We start from the raw sequence: 18296 nt of genomic DNA on the forward strand, positions 1-18296 counted from the left end.
AAATTAACTAGCTGGAAAGACAACTCAGTGGTAAGAGTGCTAACTGCTCTTGTTGAAGACCTGAGTTCAGTTCCCAGCACTCACCACCAATGGCTCACAACCTCCTGTTACTCCAGCTCCAGGAGACCCGGTGCCCTCTTCTGGCCTCCACAGGCACTGCACCCACACGCTCAAATACACATAATTAAAAATAAATCTTAAAAAAAAAAAAAAAAAAAAAAGCCAGACAGTGGTGGTATACGCCTTTAATCCCAAAACTTGGGAAGTAGAGACAGATTGATCCTTGTGAGTTTGAGGCCAGACTGACCTACAGAGCGAGTCCCAGGACAGCCAAGGCTGTTACACAGTGAAAACCTGTCTCAAAAAACCAAATAAATAAATAAAACTGGAGCTAGTCAGGATCACATAAGAGCTACATTAATCCCCTCCAAGAGCAATGCCCAATTTCACCAGAGTCTACTTCTAAAAGTGTCTACTACTGCCACACTAAGGACTAAGCTTCTAATACACGAGACATCCCACATCCAGCCTAGCAGAAGTACCAAGAACTCAAAGAGATTTAAAACACTAAGGGAAAGAGACCCCGTCAAAGAACAAAGGCCCTGGGGCAGAAAGGGCCAACACATCAGAGGAACACAATGATAATGGGGCAGGCTGGCATTCCCTGGTAGGGCTCAGGTTAGAGGGAAGGCATGAATAGCTCAGGAAGTGGGCTTTAGGGTGTTTATTTATGTATGTGCTTATTTATTTACATGCGGTTTTTCTTTCATGTGTTCGGGGGTTGTTCTTGTTTGTTTTTGTATTTGGATGCTTGGTTTGGTTTGAGTCGATTTGGTGATGGTGGCAGCTTAGGTTTTAGTTCTTTGTATTTTTGTTTGGTTGGCTTTTGTTATTGTTTGCTTTGGTTGGTTGGCGTGGGCATTGTGTGTGTGTGTGTGTGTGTGTGTGTGTGTGTGTGTGTGTGACTGTCATCTAAATAAAACCACAGGCTGGGTTCTGAAGACCAAAATGGAGTCAGCCACAAAGTTAGCAAAGGAAAATTATATGAGAAGGAAAAAGTTCTAAACTTTGAGGTGAGAGAAGAATTTAGAATGTCCTAAGAGCTGGCGAGTATTAAGTATTTAATCTTTTTGGTGGTATAATAAATAGAATTGGGTTTTTTGTTTGTTTGTTTGTTTGTTTTTACGGTATGAGTGTGCAGGTGCACAAAAGTATCTGTCTTCAGGTGTCTCTTCCACCATTTCTTGAGTCAGGGCCTCTCACTAGCCGGGAGATGGCGCCAAGTGTAGGAGCCAGCCCAAGGAATCCTCATTTCAGCATCCCTAGAAATTACGATCTCACCACCAAGCCAGCCTGGCATGCTTTCATGCCGGTTCTGGGAATCAAACTCAGGGCCTGTGCTTGTCAGGCAAGCACTTTACCAACTGAGCCTTCTCCCCAGCCCCTAGAATTGTATTCCTAATTCAGTTTTTTGATTGTTCATTCCAAGAGTATAAAAACATAATGGGGGGGGGGGAGGACCCGATGGCTCAGCTGAAGGGCACTTGATGCCAAACCAGGGAGTTTGATCCTGGAACCCACGTGATGAAAGGAGAGAACTGACTGCTGCATGTCTTCTCACCTACACACGCACCCTGTGGTGGTAGACACACACACACACACACACACACACACACACACACACACACACACACACTACAAGTATATGGTATTCGAATATGGTTCAAGACCTCTGATATTAGTACTAGTAGTGCTCATGGATCCCCTAGGATTTTCAAAATGAAAGACCGTGTCTGCTAGAAGGGATAGGTTGGCTGACATCCTTCCAAAATCAAGAGAAACAGCGAGAGGAACTCCATAAAAGTGGCTTCCTCGAAAATTCCCACAGAATTTCCAGGCAGGATCCCGCCTCTCCAGCTTACTGTTCCCCTCCCCCACCCCCTGGAACGCAATCTGCATGCTTGTCCTCGTCGCCATGGTGAGGGGAGCTCTGGACGCACTCCTTCTAGCCGCCAGGAAATAGTAGTGTGTGGTTAGGGGTGGGTGGACCCCTGCCCATTCAGCGAGGGGATCCCGAGCCAAATCCTGGTACCGAGTTAGGAACCATGCCTGTGGTGCTCCCCTCCACCGACCGCGGCCAGGACTCCCGCGTCGGGGCTCCAGAATGGCGCCAGGCGGCCCAGGCCACGTCTCGCAAGGCGCACCTTCTGACCGATCGCTGCGGGCAGGAGGCGGTGACCATGTGGCAGCCCAAAGACAGTGTACTGGACCCGAATGTGGCTCACCACCTGGGCCGAGCCGCCTACATGGAGCCCTGGCGCTTTCGCGTGGAGATGCTGAAAGGCGGAGGCACCCTGGAGAAGCCACCGCCCGGAGAAGGCGTCACTCTGTGGAAAGGGAAGATGAAGCCCCCGGCCTGGTACGCGCGCCTGCCGCTGCCCATGCACCGCGACGCGCGTGCCCAGCAGACCGCAGAGGTGGTGCACGCGCACGCGCGCGGAGCGCGCCTCACCGCCGCCCGCCTTGGCCGCGCGCAGCACCAGATCAATGGGCAGCTGCGGCTGCTGCTGCGCCAGCGCGAAGCCAGTGACCGCAGGCTCAGCGAGGTGCGCAAGGGCCTGCTCATCAACCAGCAGAGCGTCAAGTTGCGGGGCTACCGACCCAAGTCCGAGAAGGTGCGTCCCTCCCCGCCGCCACACCAGAGGCAGAGGCTGACGCTTCCTTCCTCAGACAGAAAAAACCTCCCATGCTCCATCTCCAGTGAGGATAGGGTGGCTAAACCTGAGAATCCCACACACACACAAAAGCGTTACCGAAATTAGAGTCACAATCTGTGCCCCCAAGAAATCAAGTTCGGCCACCCGTCCTCTATAAGCCAATTAGAACAGTCAAATTAATAGTAAAAAGCAGAAAGGGTATTTAATCAATGAGGCCACATTGAGAAGAGGGACGAAGAAGAGTGACCCTCTTCTGTCCATCTTCGTGGTCCTCCGTGAGATTAAAGATTCTCACATCTAAGCAGTCCGAGTCAAGGCATAGTCCTGCCCATCGCTGACTTTTTGTCTCAGCTCTGTCTCTCCAGCAAGGTGGTCTGATGCAGCAGTCAGTACTGTGTGAAAACCCTTTCTGGGATGAAAGTTCCTCCTCCAGCTGGCAGCAGGCCTTTCCTTCTCCCAGCATGAAATGCCTGGGGTGAATTCCAGTTTCCTGGTGTTCACTGATAGTCAGATTGAAGGACATAAGTGTCTCTTTAGAATATCTCCATTCCTGTCAGACTGCTTACAAAAGGACAAAATCCCCAGCCCCTTTCCGCAATAGACAAACTGTCCCAAATCCTCCCTGAGTCACACTGCATGGAAATCTTCCCAACGAGCAAAATTCACAGCCCCAAGTCTGAACATCAGCTCACCTCTACCCCTGCCCTAACAGTTTCCCAGACCCACAGGGTCACCCTTGGCCACAAGGCCTTGATGCCCCAACTTCCAGGGAGAAATAACCTTCAGACCCAGCTTAGGAGGGCACTTGATGATGCCATAGGTCTCAAATCAGATGAACCACACCCTACACAAAACAAAAAATAAAACCCAGCCCTGAGCTAGGTAGATAGCTCATCGAGTAAGAACCCTTGCTATGTGAACTTGAGGATTAGAGTTTGAATCCTCAGCATCCACAGAAGAGCCAGGCATGGATGAGAGTGCCTATACCCCCGGCACCAAGGGATGGAGACGGGTGGTATCCCAGGAGCCTAGCCCAAACTGCAAACTTTAAAAAGCCAGCAAACAGCTCCCTCAGCAAGTCATAGACACTCGATTAAAAAAAAAAAAAAAAAAAAAAAAGCACCCCCAAACCTCTGCACGAGAGGGCCTCCTGCAGAGATCAGTTCTCAACCCCACCCCCTACTCCCAACTCCCAACGGAGTGGAACTCCTCCAGCTCCAAGTTCCAAACTCTGCAGTTCACAAGGATGTGACGTCCTCTCCACCATGAAAGATAAAATCCCTCTCCAGCCTTCTCCTGAGAGTAATTCTCCCCTTGTCTTCTAGATTCCGGACAAGGCTGACAGCATGCTTGTCTGGGAGAAAGAGGAGCTGAAGTCCATGAAGAGAAAAATGGAGAAAGACATGGAAAAATCGGAGACCTTGCTCAAGGTTAGGGGGTACCTGGAGAGGGACGCCTGGATGCCTAGTGCACAAACTGCTCTGACCTAAGGGGAGGTGAATGCGGTCAAAGTACATTGTGTACAGTTATGACAATGTCACAGCGAAACCCACGGTGTAAAATTAGCATATGCTAATAAAAAACTGTTTTGGTTTTTCAAGACAGGGTTTCTCTATGTAGCCCTGGTTGTCCTGGAACTCACTCTGTAGACCAGGCTGACCTTGAACTCAGAGATCTCTTGAATATTATTAAGGACCAGCCTTAATAATCTTCTTCCCAGGGGCCCAGAAGAGAAACTACGAACGGTGAGAATTATTTTCAGGAAAAGAATCTAAGTACACCAAGCTCTTAGTTGGTCTACTTTATTCCTCTGGGATAAATTCCTATCCACACAGCTTTAGCTCTCTTCTCATGCCTAGCTCCTTTCCTTCTATATTTATCTGCTGTCCCCTCTAGGTTCTATCTTAATTCTCTCATCTTAATTCTGCCTCATCTAGGTCCTTCTCATCTAGTTCTTGCCCATCTAGTACTTCCCCATCTGACTCTTCCTCATCTTCCATCTCATCCTCCTAGTTCTCCATCTAGTTCTCCAGTCAAAATCCTCAAAAATCCTGTCAATCTTCAAGTCTCTGAGGTTTACGGTGATATACCTATACAACAGCAGTGTTCTCGCTAAAGCAAGGTCACCAGGCTTGAATTCTTACAGGGTCATAAAGGCAGGCAAGAGTTTTCCTCAGGCAGTGACTGTCAGGCTTTCTTTTACAACCCAAAAGGGGAGTGGTAAAGGAGGAGATCAAGTGAGTTAAAAATCGGTTAAGAAATCAGAGAAAGGGAATTTATGTGCTCAATCTACATTCCTAGAAGTGGTTAGATGTTAGGAGTCTATAATGTTAGTAAGGCTGTATGAGAAAGGAGGGTCTCAGCTAAAACTGCACAAGAAATAAAGCTATCTGCCTGACCTAGGAGACGCAGGGGTTGTTCCCATAAGGGTGTTACCTTAGTTCAAGAGATCATTTGGCCTTGGAGGCTTGATAGGTATTTTAGGTAAATACACTGTTAGGGGTTCTTGGAAGCACATAGCATACAAGAAAATCATTGTAGGAACCAGCCAAAATATATATATATATATATTTTAAAAAGCTAAAATATCACCAAGACTTCTTAAGCCATGGCCTGACCTTTGGAAAAGTCCTTGACCTTTCCAAGTAGCAGTTTTTGTGACAGTAGCTGGATTCCATTACATTTTCCTATCGTTTGCATAAGAGATCCACCTGCCTCTATCTCCAGAGTGCTGGGATTAAATGCATGCACCACCACTGACTGGCAATAAAAAAAAACATTTTTTTAAAACCACAGCAAACCAATAAATAGCCCTCTTCTCTTGGTACCCAGCAGCCAGTCAGTCCTGTCTACAGATTGGGAATGGTACCTGACCAATTTGCCCCGTTAGCTGAGCACCAAACCCACGCTGAGCACACTCTGGCACACAGTAGGGACTTGATAAATATTTTGATCCCTGTAGGGAAGACTTTTTTTAAGTACTAGAATTGAACACACTGAGTTATACCACAGGACCATTTTTTGATTGTTTTAAATGATGTGTATGTATATTGGAAAGGGAGGCTGTACATTTCATTCAGGTGCCCCTAGGAAGCCAGTGGTATCAATTCTTCATGGAGCTGGAACGATACAGTTGTGAGCATCTCTTCTTCTACCATGAGTCCTAGGTTTCAAACTCAGGTCATCAGGATTAGCTGCAGGCACCTTGACCTGCTAAGCCATCTTAAGTAGGCTTTTTCTCACTATCAGATGACAAATGCCTTCAGCCTTGTGTTCTGTATACCCCATCATAACTACTCAAGGAGGCCAGAGCCCCATAAAGTCACCAGACCCAGTGTGCCCAGGAAAAGGCCTATGACTGTATCCTGATTAAAATAAATAAACATGGAGCTGTAGACATGGCTCAGAGGTTAAGAGCACTGGCTGCTCTTCCAGAGGTCCTGAGTTCAATTCCCAGCAGCCACAGGTTGGCTCACAACATCTTATAATGGGATCTGATTCCCTATTCTTGCACTCAGGTGTACAGGCAGATCGAGCATTCATATCCATAAATAAATAAGTCCTTTTTTAAAGTTTAAATAAATAAAAATCAAAGCAGGCCACCAGTCTATAGGCTGTAGTTTGCTAACCACCACCACCACCACCACTACCCCAAAAATAATAATAAAGCCAAACTATCAGCTTGGTTCAGGAGACAAAGAGAAGAGGCAACAGGAAAATGCACGGGTTACTGAAAAGCTCTGCAGCATCTAGGTGAGAGGTGTGTTTACAAGGATATATACATATGCAAAAAGACTTCTGTTTTGATGACGTTGGGCTTCACAAGAACAGTGAGCTGGGCTAGCTTAGAGGCCCAAGTGCTTTGTGATGGGCTCGGCCCCTCCCCCGACTCCAAGCTTAGTTTTTGCCTTCTTTCTCCGGCTCTCAGGCTCTGGCCTCCTGCCGGGACACTCTGGACTTCTACTGTCAGGAAAGGCTTCAAGCTGTGGAACTCATGAACCAGCCTCTGGACAAGGTTCTGGAGCAGGCTGGCCGCCACTCGTGGGTGGACATCACTCGACCCCCAACTCCTCGAACTCAAGGCCAAAAAACGCCTCCCCCTGACCCTGTGGGCACATACACCCCAGGTAGGCACCACAGGAGGGTGTCTGCTAAACCTACAGCTCCCTTAACTAGCTGTTCCTTAAGTACACAGCTTTGCTTGGCCTCATTCCCTGGACACTTCCGACAACACCCATACATTCACAGAGTCTATTTCAAAAGAAGTCAACCCTAATGCACGATTTAAATTACCCTCACTTACTAGCCCTTATCCGGGCTTTCTCCCAGTCCTTCATCCATGGCGCTTCACCCCTGGCCCACCACCATCATAGAGAGGGTAGCAGGGGAGAAGGGGAGGAGAACCAGAGATGCCTGTGGCCCCATGTACATCCTGTGCTTTCACAGCCTGCGCTAAGGCCTTGTTTGAAGCCAAGCGCTTGTTGATGGAGTCCAAGGACACCTTAGCGGAGATGGCAAAGAATGAGGTGGACATTCAGAATCAACAACAGAACATCAGCGACCGCGTATGCGCTTCACTGGCACAGAAGATGCGCGAGACCCTGGAGTTGAAGGTGCCCACGCGGCCTGGGGAGGCTCCAGAGGGTGGCTGCTGCTGGAGTGGGTGGGGAAGGAGGGGACAGATAACCCAGTAAGAGACCCCTGTGCGCCCCCATCTGCAGGAAAGAATGACTATGACTTTAGGGCTAATGAGGGGAACTATCCACCGGTGCATGAAATTCAATCAAGAGATGTATGTCACGAGGGGCCTTATCAAGGTAAGTTTTGAGGAAGAATAATCTATGAGAAGGGGGCGGGAGAAGGCAGGTATCGGGTAGGCTTGGCCTCACTGCTCCCCACAACGAACTCTGCCAGGGTCCTCTGTTGAAAAGAAACCTGGAGGCTCGAGAGAAACTGAACAGACCCTTGGTTCGCATGTATCAGAGACACGTGGGCACCCAGCTCCCCGAGGCTACGCGCCTTGCCCAGGTACGGCCCCTCCATGTCCCCCTCCATGTCCCCCTCCATGTCCCCCTCCATGTCCCCCTCCATGTCCCCCTCCATGTCCCCCTCCATGTCCCCCTCCATGTCCCCCTCCATGGCCTCCTCCATGGCCTGGTAAGCTGCCTCCCCCAAGCTTCCTGACCAAGGAAGAAGTGCTCGCTGCCGGTCCGCCTCTGACAGCTAGCTTTTCAATCCAGCCGGGTTGCCCCGCCACACCATTCATGGTGTGGCCCCTCCCACAGCCCAGCTCTGAAACTCTTAGCATGCACAGCTCAGATGTGTCCCACCACTCCTGGAGCGCCCTGCTACAAGAGCTTCTCCTCCTTCAGCTGTCTCGGCCATTTGTGTTTGTGCTTTGGTTTTTTGGTTTTGTTTTGTTTTGTTTTGTTTTGTTTTTTATGTTTTTCACGCAAACCTGGGCCAGCTTTTTTCTGGGACCCCTGTAACTCATCTATGCTTTTCCGAAAGTGGGGCCCTTCCAGGTGGACGCCTGGCCCAAGTGTTAACACCTGCCTCCTGCACAGAATTCTGACCCATGTCACATCTACTCTACGCTCATGACTGCCCCATATAGCACCAGCTGAAGGCCCTGGGTTTGTCTGACAGTCTTCCAGTACTGCCCCCTCCCTTCCCAGCACAGCTCCTCCCTCCCCAACACCAACCAACTTTTCCCCAGCAAGAACCTACAAATCTCCTCAGTATGACCCCGCTCCGCCCCAACACATCCATCCCTTCCCTTACCAATACGGCCCCTCCTCCTCCCCAGTACGGCTCCGCCCCACCTCAGAACAGCTCCACCGCTCCCAGCACCGCCTCGATCCTCCCCAGAAAGACTTTGCTAGCTCCATTACTTCCTAAAAGCCCCGACCCTGCCCAGAACGCCCACTGCCCTCCGCCGGCGCGGCCACGTCCCTTCTCCACAAGGCCTGAGCCCCCACAGCACAGACCTGCTGTCCTGTCCCTTTTAAAGCACCGTCCCTCCCCTGCAAAGCCCCTCGCTCCTTTGCCAGGACCCGCCCCTCCCAGCGCAGCCCGGCCACCTCCTCGCCGAGGCCCCGCCCTGCCCCAGCAAGATCGCCGCCCCTCCCTCTCCAGGGTACTGACAAGCTGACGCGCCACAACTTGCACATGGAAAAGAATTTAGCGGAGCTCCGTACAACACACGACAACCTCGCCTGGGGCCTCAACTGCAAAAAGATAGGACATGATGTTGACTACGATGTGGTGCGCCTGCGCCTACGCCAGCGCCACCCACACGTGTGCTATGAGCAGGCACAGCGCCTGGTCAACGACTGGGACCCTCGCACACCACCGCGCAGCCAAACCAGTACCGCCCCCAAGTGACCTTGTGCTCAGGCGACTAGAGAGATGTTCCCAAACGGATGGCCCTCCCTCCCTCCCTCTCTCCCTCTGACTCATCTTCCCTCCAAACGCCCTCTAGCAGAACTATAATTAAATATATTGTCACTTATTAGGCACCTACTGTATGTCAGTCGTGCCATAAAAACCTATGTACTTGTTGTCAAATTGTTAGGGTTCAAATCCCAGGTCCCTGGTTTCAAGCTGTTTGGCTCTGGGCCACACACACTGCCTTTCTCTGACCTCAGTCTCTCTGGCCTGTGAAATGAATATTACAGCACCTATTTTGAATGCTTGTAGGAAGAAAAGAAGAATATATTGGTAGAAGGTCAGTAGCATAGCTGCTGCCTATCATAACTTGAGCAGTAACATAAGCTGTTATCATTATTAACAGCTCCACCTTATAGTTGAGGAAACACAGGTGTAGAGAAGTTTAAGCCGATTGCCCAAGGTCACCCAGGATCTTCATCCATCGCTGTAGAGCCTGCCCTCTTAGCAGAATGCCTCTGACCTCTGCTTCTATCCTCGGCCCTGAACCAGGCAGGTGGCAGCACTGGGCACAGCTGATACGGTCACTGCCCTGGTGAAGCTCGGGAACCCACTCCCTGCAGCCAGCAGTGTTCTTTTGGGAGAGGCCCTTGAGTGTTCACATCCTGTAGGAGCTCAGTTCCTCCTGTGCGCTCCCGTATGTATCCTCGAACACCAGCAGAGAGCTCTACTCTCTGTTCTCCCGGGATCCCAGGGCCTGGGATATACAGACAAGGGCGATTGTTGCAGTCCCACTGGGAAATCTGAATTCATGGATTCAACCAGTGTTGACTTGAGAGGAGTCTCAGGACTCCTAGGGCTCAGACTTTTACATCAGCACCTGTCAGGCTCTCTCCCGTTCCCCCAACCAATCAGGAAGGAGCACACTCACTGGAAGGGAACTATGAGGAGTGTTTGTTTGCTTTTGTTTTTTCAATTATATGTACTTGTATTGGGAGGTCAGTGTGCATGTAAATGCAGTGGACCACAGAAGCCAGAGGAGGGCATCAGATCCCCAGAGCTGGACTTGTAGAGTGTTGTGAGCCACCCTTTGTTGATGCTGAGAGCTGAGAGCTGAATCCCCATCCTCTGCAAGTACAGTACTCACACTCTTAACCATTGAGCCATCTTTCAAGCCCCAACTCAAGGGAACTTAGTAAAGACATGATGGTTGAACTTCACCAATCAGATCCCATACTTGTGCGTTCCCCTCCTCATTAAGAAAAATCTTGAGCTACCAATCAATGCTTGTGATGCTTTTGTGGTCATCTGCAGACAGTCACAGAGCAGTGGAAGTCTCCAGCCATTCTGACTCCCCAGCAGGGACAAAGCAGGAGAGGCCCCGCCTCCTTGCTTCAGCCGCCTAACTGGGAACAAGCATCCTCCTGGCAGGCTACTTCTCACCCTCTGTCTGCACTTCTCATGCTTCCCGTTCGTGGTTTCACTGTCAGATGCCCTCCAGGGGTAGTGCACAAACATTGTCTTAAGATCCCTAAGTGCAGGGCTGGAGAGAGAGCTCAGCAGTTAGAGCACTGGCTGCTCTTCCAGAGGTCCTGAGTTCAATTCCCAGCAACCACGTGGTGGCTCACAAACACCTATAATAGGACCTAATGCCCTCTTCTGGCATCACATGGTGGCTTACAATCATCTATAATAGGACCTGATGCCCCCTTCTGGCATGCAGGTATACATGCAGAGCATTCATACATAAATTAAAAAAAAAAAAAAAAAGATCCCTAAGTGCAAAAAGGTCATGATGTTTCTTGGCGAAAAACCACACCGCAAGGTGTGTTGGCACAGATCTGTCATCCAAGCATCTGGGTGGAGGCAGGAGGATCAAGAGTTCAGGTTCATCCTCAGCTACACAGTAAGCTCAAGGCCAGCCTGAGCCATGAGAGACCTTCCCTAAAAAAAAAAAAATACCACTCCCTCTAAGCTCCAGAGACCATTGCAGAAAAGGTAGGAAGACAGTAAGAGCTAGAAGAAGGTGAATGGCTAAAGAATGCCATCTTCTAGACAGGACAGATGCAATCATGAACTCATACAGGCTGAGGCAGCCTGCAGCTGGGCCTAGGACTGAGCCTGTCAACAGTTAGGTATGGACGGGGGAGGGATTCTTGGGGCTCTACTCTTTCCTGGTGGCTACTGATAGATTCATGGAGGAAAATCAATGGATTTCCTGGTGGCTACTGATAGATTCATGGAGGAAAGTCTTAAATTGAGTACCCACTGATAAACCCACCAGGCTCCAGTGGGTTGTTCCAATGGTCACACAGACATCCCTGGTTAAACTCAGTGGGTAACAAACAAAAAGACATCAATCTGTGAAGGGAACTGATAGGGATGAGATAAGGGGGGGGGATCAGAATGTGTCACATATGTGTATGAGAGTGCTAAAGGACAAACAATCACAGGGGAGGCTGGGGAGATATCTCAGTCAGAAAAGCAGGACCCAAGTTCAGATCCCCAACACCCAAATCAAAGCCGGGCCTGGCAATTCTAATCTGTAACCTCAGAGCTGGGGGTCCTGAGACAGACTCATTCCTGGGGCTTACTGGCCAGCCTGTCTAATCAATTGGTAAGCTCCATGTTCAGCAAGAGACTCTATCTCAAAAACTAAGGTGGAGAGTTGCAGAGGAAGTCACCTGATGTTAACCTCTGGTCTCCACATACACACATGTGCACCTGAGCCATATGCACACACATACATTCATATACACTATACCACACAAACACACAAAAATAAATAAATAAAAGACTGACTCATCATATAAGCTTCATTTAGGCTCGAATTACAATGCTGTTTACTGTAAACGCATCAACAATATCTATGTCCTAAATAAAGTACCTTTAAACAGAAGCCGAAAACAAGATTGGGTGTGGATTATTTGATTAGAATGTGGTCAGAGGTTCACAGTAAGCTCACCTTTCATTTCCCAAAAGAGCCACGGTCCAGCATTTACTGATTTGGTGCTCACAGGGACTTTCTAAAGCATAGCTAGAGTGACTAACTGTTTTTACAAAGATGTGAGTTGTGTGTCAAGAAAACATCTGGTGATAGAGCAGCACCAACCTGCTATTAACTGCTGGGGTTTTTCCACAGGTGGGTTTCAAAGGACCCGAAGCTGTTAGGAAACAGCAGGGTGGACCCCACTGGCTGCTGCTCCCTATAGATAGAACCACTTGTTTTTTTAAGGTACGGCACTTCCCTGCACGCAGGTCTGCTTGTTGACACTCAGAAGCCATCCTCGGATGCAAATGTCCTTTTTGCAAGTGATGCCTTGCCCCACGGGTTGCAGGCCACTGCCCGCATCCTTGCTGACACAGCCCCATTTGTCACCTCTTACACAATCTTCCCACGCAGGATTTGCGCAATCCCACCGCGGCTGGGACACCTGAGGTGTCAGCTGATTCCCAGGGGCGAGTTCCGGGGACTCAGCGAGACACTTCCTCTGGGAGGCCGTAAGGTGGCGTCAGATCTACACTTTAGAGAAGAGGGAATAAGCTGAAGGCTGTGATGAGGCTCAGATGCGCCACTCAGCAAATGCAGGGCTCGGTCTGACTTGTGAATACCGGCCACAAAACACAGGAAACAAGAGCAAGAGGTGGCCGGCAGCGTTGTGTCACCGAAAGCGCTTCCACTTAGCGAAGGGAGCCGTCGAGCCATCGACGGTACAGAGATGCCTCTAGCATGAGAGTATTTATTCCATCTGATTGAGGAATAGGCTAATGTCCAGAGCAGTAGCCCTCAATCTGTGGGTTGTGACAGGGGTCGAATGACCCTTTCACAGGGTTGCCTAAGACCATCAGAAAACACAAATATTTACATTACAGTTTGTAACAGTAGCAAAATTACAGTTATGAAGTAACAATGAAAATAATGTTATGGTTAGGGTCACCCCAGCATGAGCTGTATTAGAGGGCCTCAACATCAGGAAGGTTGAGAGCCACTGGTGTAGAGTATACATGGAACTAAAAGATATTAACCAAAATACGTAGTCCAACGTGAAATTGGGAAATGAGCTGAACAGACACATCTTTTGAAATAGTCCAGGTCTGCAAGTCTTCCCTTCTACACTGGACACGCCTGACTCACTTGTTCAAAGGCCTTTAAAAAAAAAAAAAAAAAAAAAAAAAAAAAAAAAAAAAAAAAAAAAAAAAACTATTGTCTATAAAAACTATTTATTATGTATATGGTGTTCTGCCTGCAGGCCGGAAGAGGGCACCATATCTCATTACAGATGGTTGTAAACCACCATGTGGTTGCTGAGAATTGAACTCAGGACCTTTGGAAGAACAGCCAGTGCTCTTAAACACTGAGCCATCTCTCCAGCCTGTTCAAAGGCCTTTTTAATCTCACTTTGAAATAGCTGCTGGGCCTAGAGAGGGCGCAATGGTTAAAGCACAACACACACTTGTGTAAGAGTTTCCTCTGGGGTTAAAATGTTCCATTTTGGAAGGAAACCTCTTAAAACATAGGCTGTATGAAACTGGTTGGTTGGGTGGTTGGTTGGTTTGGGTTGGGTTGGGTTGGGTTGGGTTGGTTTTTCAAGACAGGGTTTCTCTGTGTATCTTTGGATCCTGTCCTGGAACTCACTCTGTAGCCCAGGCTAGCCTTGAACTCAGAGATCCACCTGCCTCTGCCTGGGATTAAAGGCATGTGCCACCACCACTGGGTGAAATGTGTTCTTTTAGGACAGAATGTTTCCAAGGAGGTGAAACAGTAGATTGAACTGGGGGTGGGGGTTGGGGGGTGGACACTGTGTCTCGAAGGGAAGTTCCATAAAGACAGAATTATACAACTCAAAATAGTTTCAGGAAGTCCCTGAAACTGAGCAGATTCACTAGAGTCACTCTCGGAAAAGCCAAGCTGCCTCGAAGAGTCTCAGACAACCCAAGCCTCCTGAAAGGGGCTCAGACCGATGGAGCTTCCTGGAAAGGACACCTCCTAACTTGCTGAGCAGTTGTAGACTGTGCACTGTGCTCCAGGCTTCCAGCTCTCATAGTGGGGAAGGCTTTGGTGATGCAGCTGTCTTTGAGTCGTTTTGGATCCTGTAATTAACCCGTCACCCATATTCCTATAAGCAACCCCAATAAAATTAACTGGTTCACCAAGTTAGATTTTGGTGGTATTTGTACTTTGGTTCTCTATCTGGGGTCAGCAGAAATTTCTTCACATCTCCCCAAGAACAGTGTCACACAAAACACACACACACACACACACACACACACACACACACACACAAATAAAAAGCAAAACAATACACTGTGGAGCATGAGAAGTGTGTACTTACTTTTTTCTTGTTGTTTATTTACTTGCTTGCTTACTTACTTATCGAGACAGCATCTGACTAACTAGTCCAGGCTGGCTCAAAATCCTCCTGCCTCAGCCTCCTTGTAATGGAGATTACAAGTATGTGCTACTAGACAGAGCAATTTTGTCTGCAAAATATCCTATTGATTTTACTTTTGTATCCACCCATTTTTACTACTGTAACTAAACTACTTCAAGCTTGGTAACTTTAGAAAGAAAAACAATTTATTTAGTTCACATTTCTAGAGACTCCAGGACACAGAAAATGGAACCAGGTTAGCGCTGATGAGGACCTATGATAAATAACATGTGTAAGTATAAAAGACCCCACCTGTGGTCTCTGAATGAATATGGCCCCCATCGGCTCCCATATACTGAAACGCTCAGTCCCCAGTTGGTGTAACTGTTTGGGAAGATTTAGGAGGTGTGGCTTTGTTGGAGGAGGTGTGGCTTTGTTGGAGGAGGTGTGGCTTTGTTGGAGGAGGTGTGGCTTTGTTGGGGGAGGTGCGGCTTTGTTGGAGGAGGTGTGGCTTTGTTGGAGGAGGTGCGGCTTTGTTGGAGGAGGTGTGGCTTTGTTGGAGGAGGTGTGGCTTTGTTGGAGGAGGTGTGGCTTTGTTGGAGGAGGTGTGGCGCTGGAGGGGGTACTTTAAGGTTTCAAAAGTCCATGAAATTCCCAGTTATCACACACGTTCTCTCTTCCCCACCCCCAAACGTGAGAATCAGATGTAAACTCCCATCTAACGCTTCAGCTGCCTGCCTGCTGCCCTGCTCCCCACGTGATGGTCGTGGACTCACCCTGTGAACCTGTAAGCCCCAATACACTCTTCTATACGTTGTCTTGGTCATGATGTCTTACCACAGCAATGCAAAAGAAACTAAGACACTGTTCCAAGCCAGAAAGACATGGATGGATCCAGGGTCAGGCTTGTCCTTGTAATAACTCTCACTAAATCCTAGATCTGTCCTCCCATGTCTGTCTCCCAGCTTCATGCCTCTTTTGTTGAACAACCCACTGAAGCTAATTAGTGCTTCTCATATGTGCATAGATAGGTGGCCATCTAATGGTAGGCTTCACCTCTTAAAGATCCCCAAACTGCTATTACCTCCACACTAGAGGCCAGGCTTCCAATACTGAGGGGTGAACCATGCTCAAATCATAGACCTCTTGATAATCTTAAACACGTTTCCTTTCACCCTAACCTGTTTGTGGTCCATGCCAACATCCGCCTGGGTGTTCCTATGAAGCCTCCTGCCTGGCTGTCTGTATTAGTTACCTTTCTGTTGCTATGATAAAATATGACCGAAAGCAACTTAAGGAAGAAAGGGTTTATTTTAGCTCACATTTCCAGAGCAGTGGTCCTCAACCTTCCTAATGCTTCTAGCACTTCAATACAGTTCCTCACGTGTGGTGACTCCCACAACCATAAAATTATTTCGCTGCTACTTCATCACAGTAATTTTGCTAATGTTAGGAATTGTAATGTAAGTCTCTGATATGCAGGATATCTGATATGCAGCCCCCACAGGGGTCTCGACCCACAGGTTGAGAGCCACCGTTCCAGAGGGACAGGGTATGTCAGAGTGGGGAAGGCATCACAGCAGAGGCAGGAAGCTGGCTGCTGACATCTTTCTCCACACACAAGAAGCTGGGAAAGAGAGACAGTAAGAAGTAGATGCGGCCATAAATCCTCGAGCCTGCCCTCAGTGACATTCTTCCCAAAGGTTTCACAACCTCTCCACACGGCACCGCCACCTGGGATCTAAGTGTTCAAACACAGGAGAACCGCCGGGGGACGCCTCTTATTCAAAGCACAACAGTTTCCACATGTGTCTCCCGCATTCTGGTCCCCACCACCTGCCACAGCGCCCGTTACTCCTGGAACACATTTTACTGTGGCCCTTAAGGCTCTGACATCCACACAATTGCCCCTGTCTTCCTCAGGCTCCCCGCCTCTCGGACAACTCTCTCTTGACTTCAGCTGTTTTCACTTCTGTAAGAGTTTGTTGTTAATATTATAATAATGTACAATGAATTTAGTGCTTTTAACCTTTAGTTCTAGTGTTAAAAATCCAAAACAGGTTTACTGGCCCTGGGAAGAGAGCCCAGTTATTAAATTACTTGCTTTACAGGCATGAGGACCTGAGTCTGGTGGCCAGCACCCACATAAAACGTCAGGCATGATGGCATACGCTTGTCATGTCAGCTCTGAGGATACAGGTGATTGCCTGGGGCTCTCTGGCTTGCCAGTGTTGCCTAATCAGTGAGTCCCAGGCACCAATGAGAGACTGTGTCCCCCAAAATCAAGACGTGGCTCCTGAGATGGTTCAGTGAGTAAAAGAGTTTGTCACTCAATTCTGACAACTTGAGTTCAATTCCCAGAACCCCAATAAAGGTGGAAGGAAATGACTACCGCCACACATTTGGTCTCTAACCTCCATACGTACACCACGGCTTGGGCGTACACACACATCACAAAGATAACAATAAGGGGGGAAAAGGGGGGAAATGGCTAAGTTGACTCTGGTTTCCACAGGCACATGCACACACATGCAGGTGCACGCATACATGTCCGTGCACACGAGCACACACACACACATACATACACACACACACACACACACACACACACACATGAACATACACACATACACACACACACACACACACACACACACACACACACACACACACGAACATACACACATACATAAATGAGTTTACCAGGCAGACTGTAGGACCTTCTGTGGGTTGCAGAGAAAATGTTTTTTCTGAACATTTCCAACTTCTAGAAGCCACTAGCCTTCCTTAGCTTGTGGCCTCTCCTTCCATCTTCAAAGTCAACTGGCTCTCTCTCTCTCTCTCTCTCTCTCTCGTTTTTTTTTGTTTGTTTGTTTTGGTTTTTGGTTTTTTTTTGAGACAGGGTTTCTCTGTGTAGCTTTGGAGCCTGTCCTGGAACTCACTCTGTAGAGCAGGCTGGCCTTGAACTCACAGAGATCCGCCTGTCTCTGCCTCCTGAGTGCTGGGATTAAAGGCGTGCACCACCACCTGGCTGTTCTCTCTCTCTCTCTCTCTCTCTCTCTCTCTCTCTCTCTCTCTCTCTCTCTCTCTCCCCCCCCCCCCCTCTCTCTTTCTCTCTCCAGAGTCTGACTATGTTAGTACAGGCAAACCTGGAAGTTGTGATTCCCCTTGTTAGTTTCTGCCAGTTTCTGCCCTGGCGGCAGCCTACCTCTGCCGCCAAAGCCATGACGTCATCACCTGTCGCCAGGTGCCTTTCTACAGCCAGCTCTGCGGCATGTGCACCCCTTAAAAGTGCCCTCAGGAGCACAACTCACTCTCTTGTCTCGTCTCTCTTTGCCTCCTCTTTCCTCTCTTGCCTCTTCTTGTCCCCACTCCGACACGGCCTTTCACTCTTGCTGTCTCTCTCCCCAATAAACCTCTTGCACTAACACTGTTGTACAGAGCATATTTGCACAGTGGCACACCTTGGCAGGGTCCACGGAAAGGTACCCACTTCACCTTTTTTTTAAATCATTACACCCCTGTCTTAGTCTCTGAGTGCTGGGGTGACAGGTGTACTGTGGGCGCCATGGGCCCTGGCCCCCAACTGGGAGTGGCTGCAGCCTTGCTTGCTTGACCTTGATCAGATGTCCTCCCTATTCAGATTCCCTGCCGGTATCCACCCTTCTGAATGCTTAAGGGAAGTTCCTTGTTGTGTATCCTGCATTTTGGGCGTTAACTACTTAGATGCAAGAATATAGAACATTGGGTCTGGAATGTGGACCATTGACAGCGAACTTCTGCCCTCCGGGGGTCCCTCCATTTGTGCTGTAAGCCT

At 48.8% G+C, this 18296-nt stretch overlaps 1 protein-coding gene across 1 annotated transcript; it reads left to right on the forward strand.

Moving 5' to 3' along the window:
• Positions 1–1951: 1951 nt before the first annotated feature.
• Ccdc105 (coiled-coil domain containing 105) lies at positions 1952–9229 on the forward strand. Its single transcript, XM_028860347.2, has 7 exons — positions 1952–2675; positions 4043–4147; positions 6646–6844; positions 7164–7330; positions 7439–7534; positions 7632–7745; positions 8856–9229. Exons 1-7 carry the CDS (start codon positions 2106–2108, stop codon positions 9102–9104), a joined length of 1500 nt encoding a protein of 499 aa, XP_028716180.1. The 5' UTR covers positions 1952–2105; the 3' UTR covers positions 9105–9229.
• The last annotated feature ends 9067 nt before the right edge of the window (positions 9230–18296 follow it).

Source organism: Peromyscus leucopus, chromosome 22 (genome assembly GCF_004664715.2).
Source record: "Peromyscus leucopus breed LL Stock chromosome 22, UCI_PerLeu_2.1, whole genome shotgun sequence".
Lineage (NCBI taxonomy): Eukaryota > Metazoa > Chordata > Mammalia > Rodentia > Cricetidae > Peromyscus > Peromyscus leucopus.

Excerpts from the sequence above, each read along its gene's own strand:
- Ccdc105 (XM_028860347.2), top strand. The coding sequence starts at position 2,106 with ATGCCTGTGGTGCTCCCCTCCACCGACCGCGGCCAGGACTCCCGCGTC. Across the intron at positions 2,676-4,042 it reads ACCGACCCAAGTCCGAGAAG|ATTCCGGACAAGGCTGACAG; the intron begins GTGCGTCCCTCC and ends CTTGTCTTCTAG. Across the intron at positions 7,535-7,631 it reads TCACGAGGGGCCTTATCAAG|GGTCCTCTGTTGAAAAGAAA; the intron begins GTAAGTTTTGAG and ends GAACTCTGCCAG.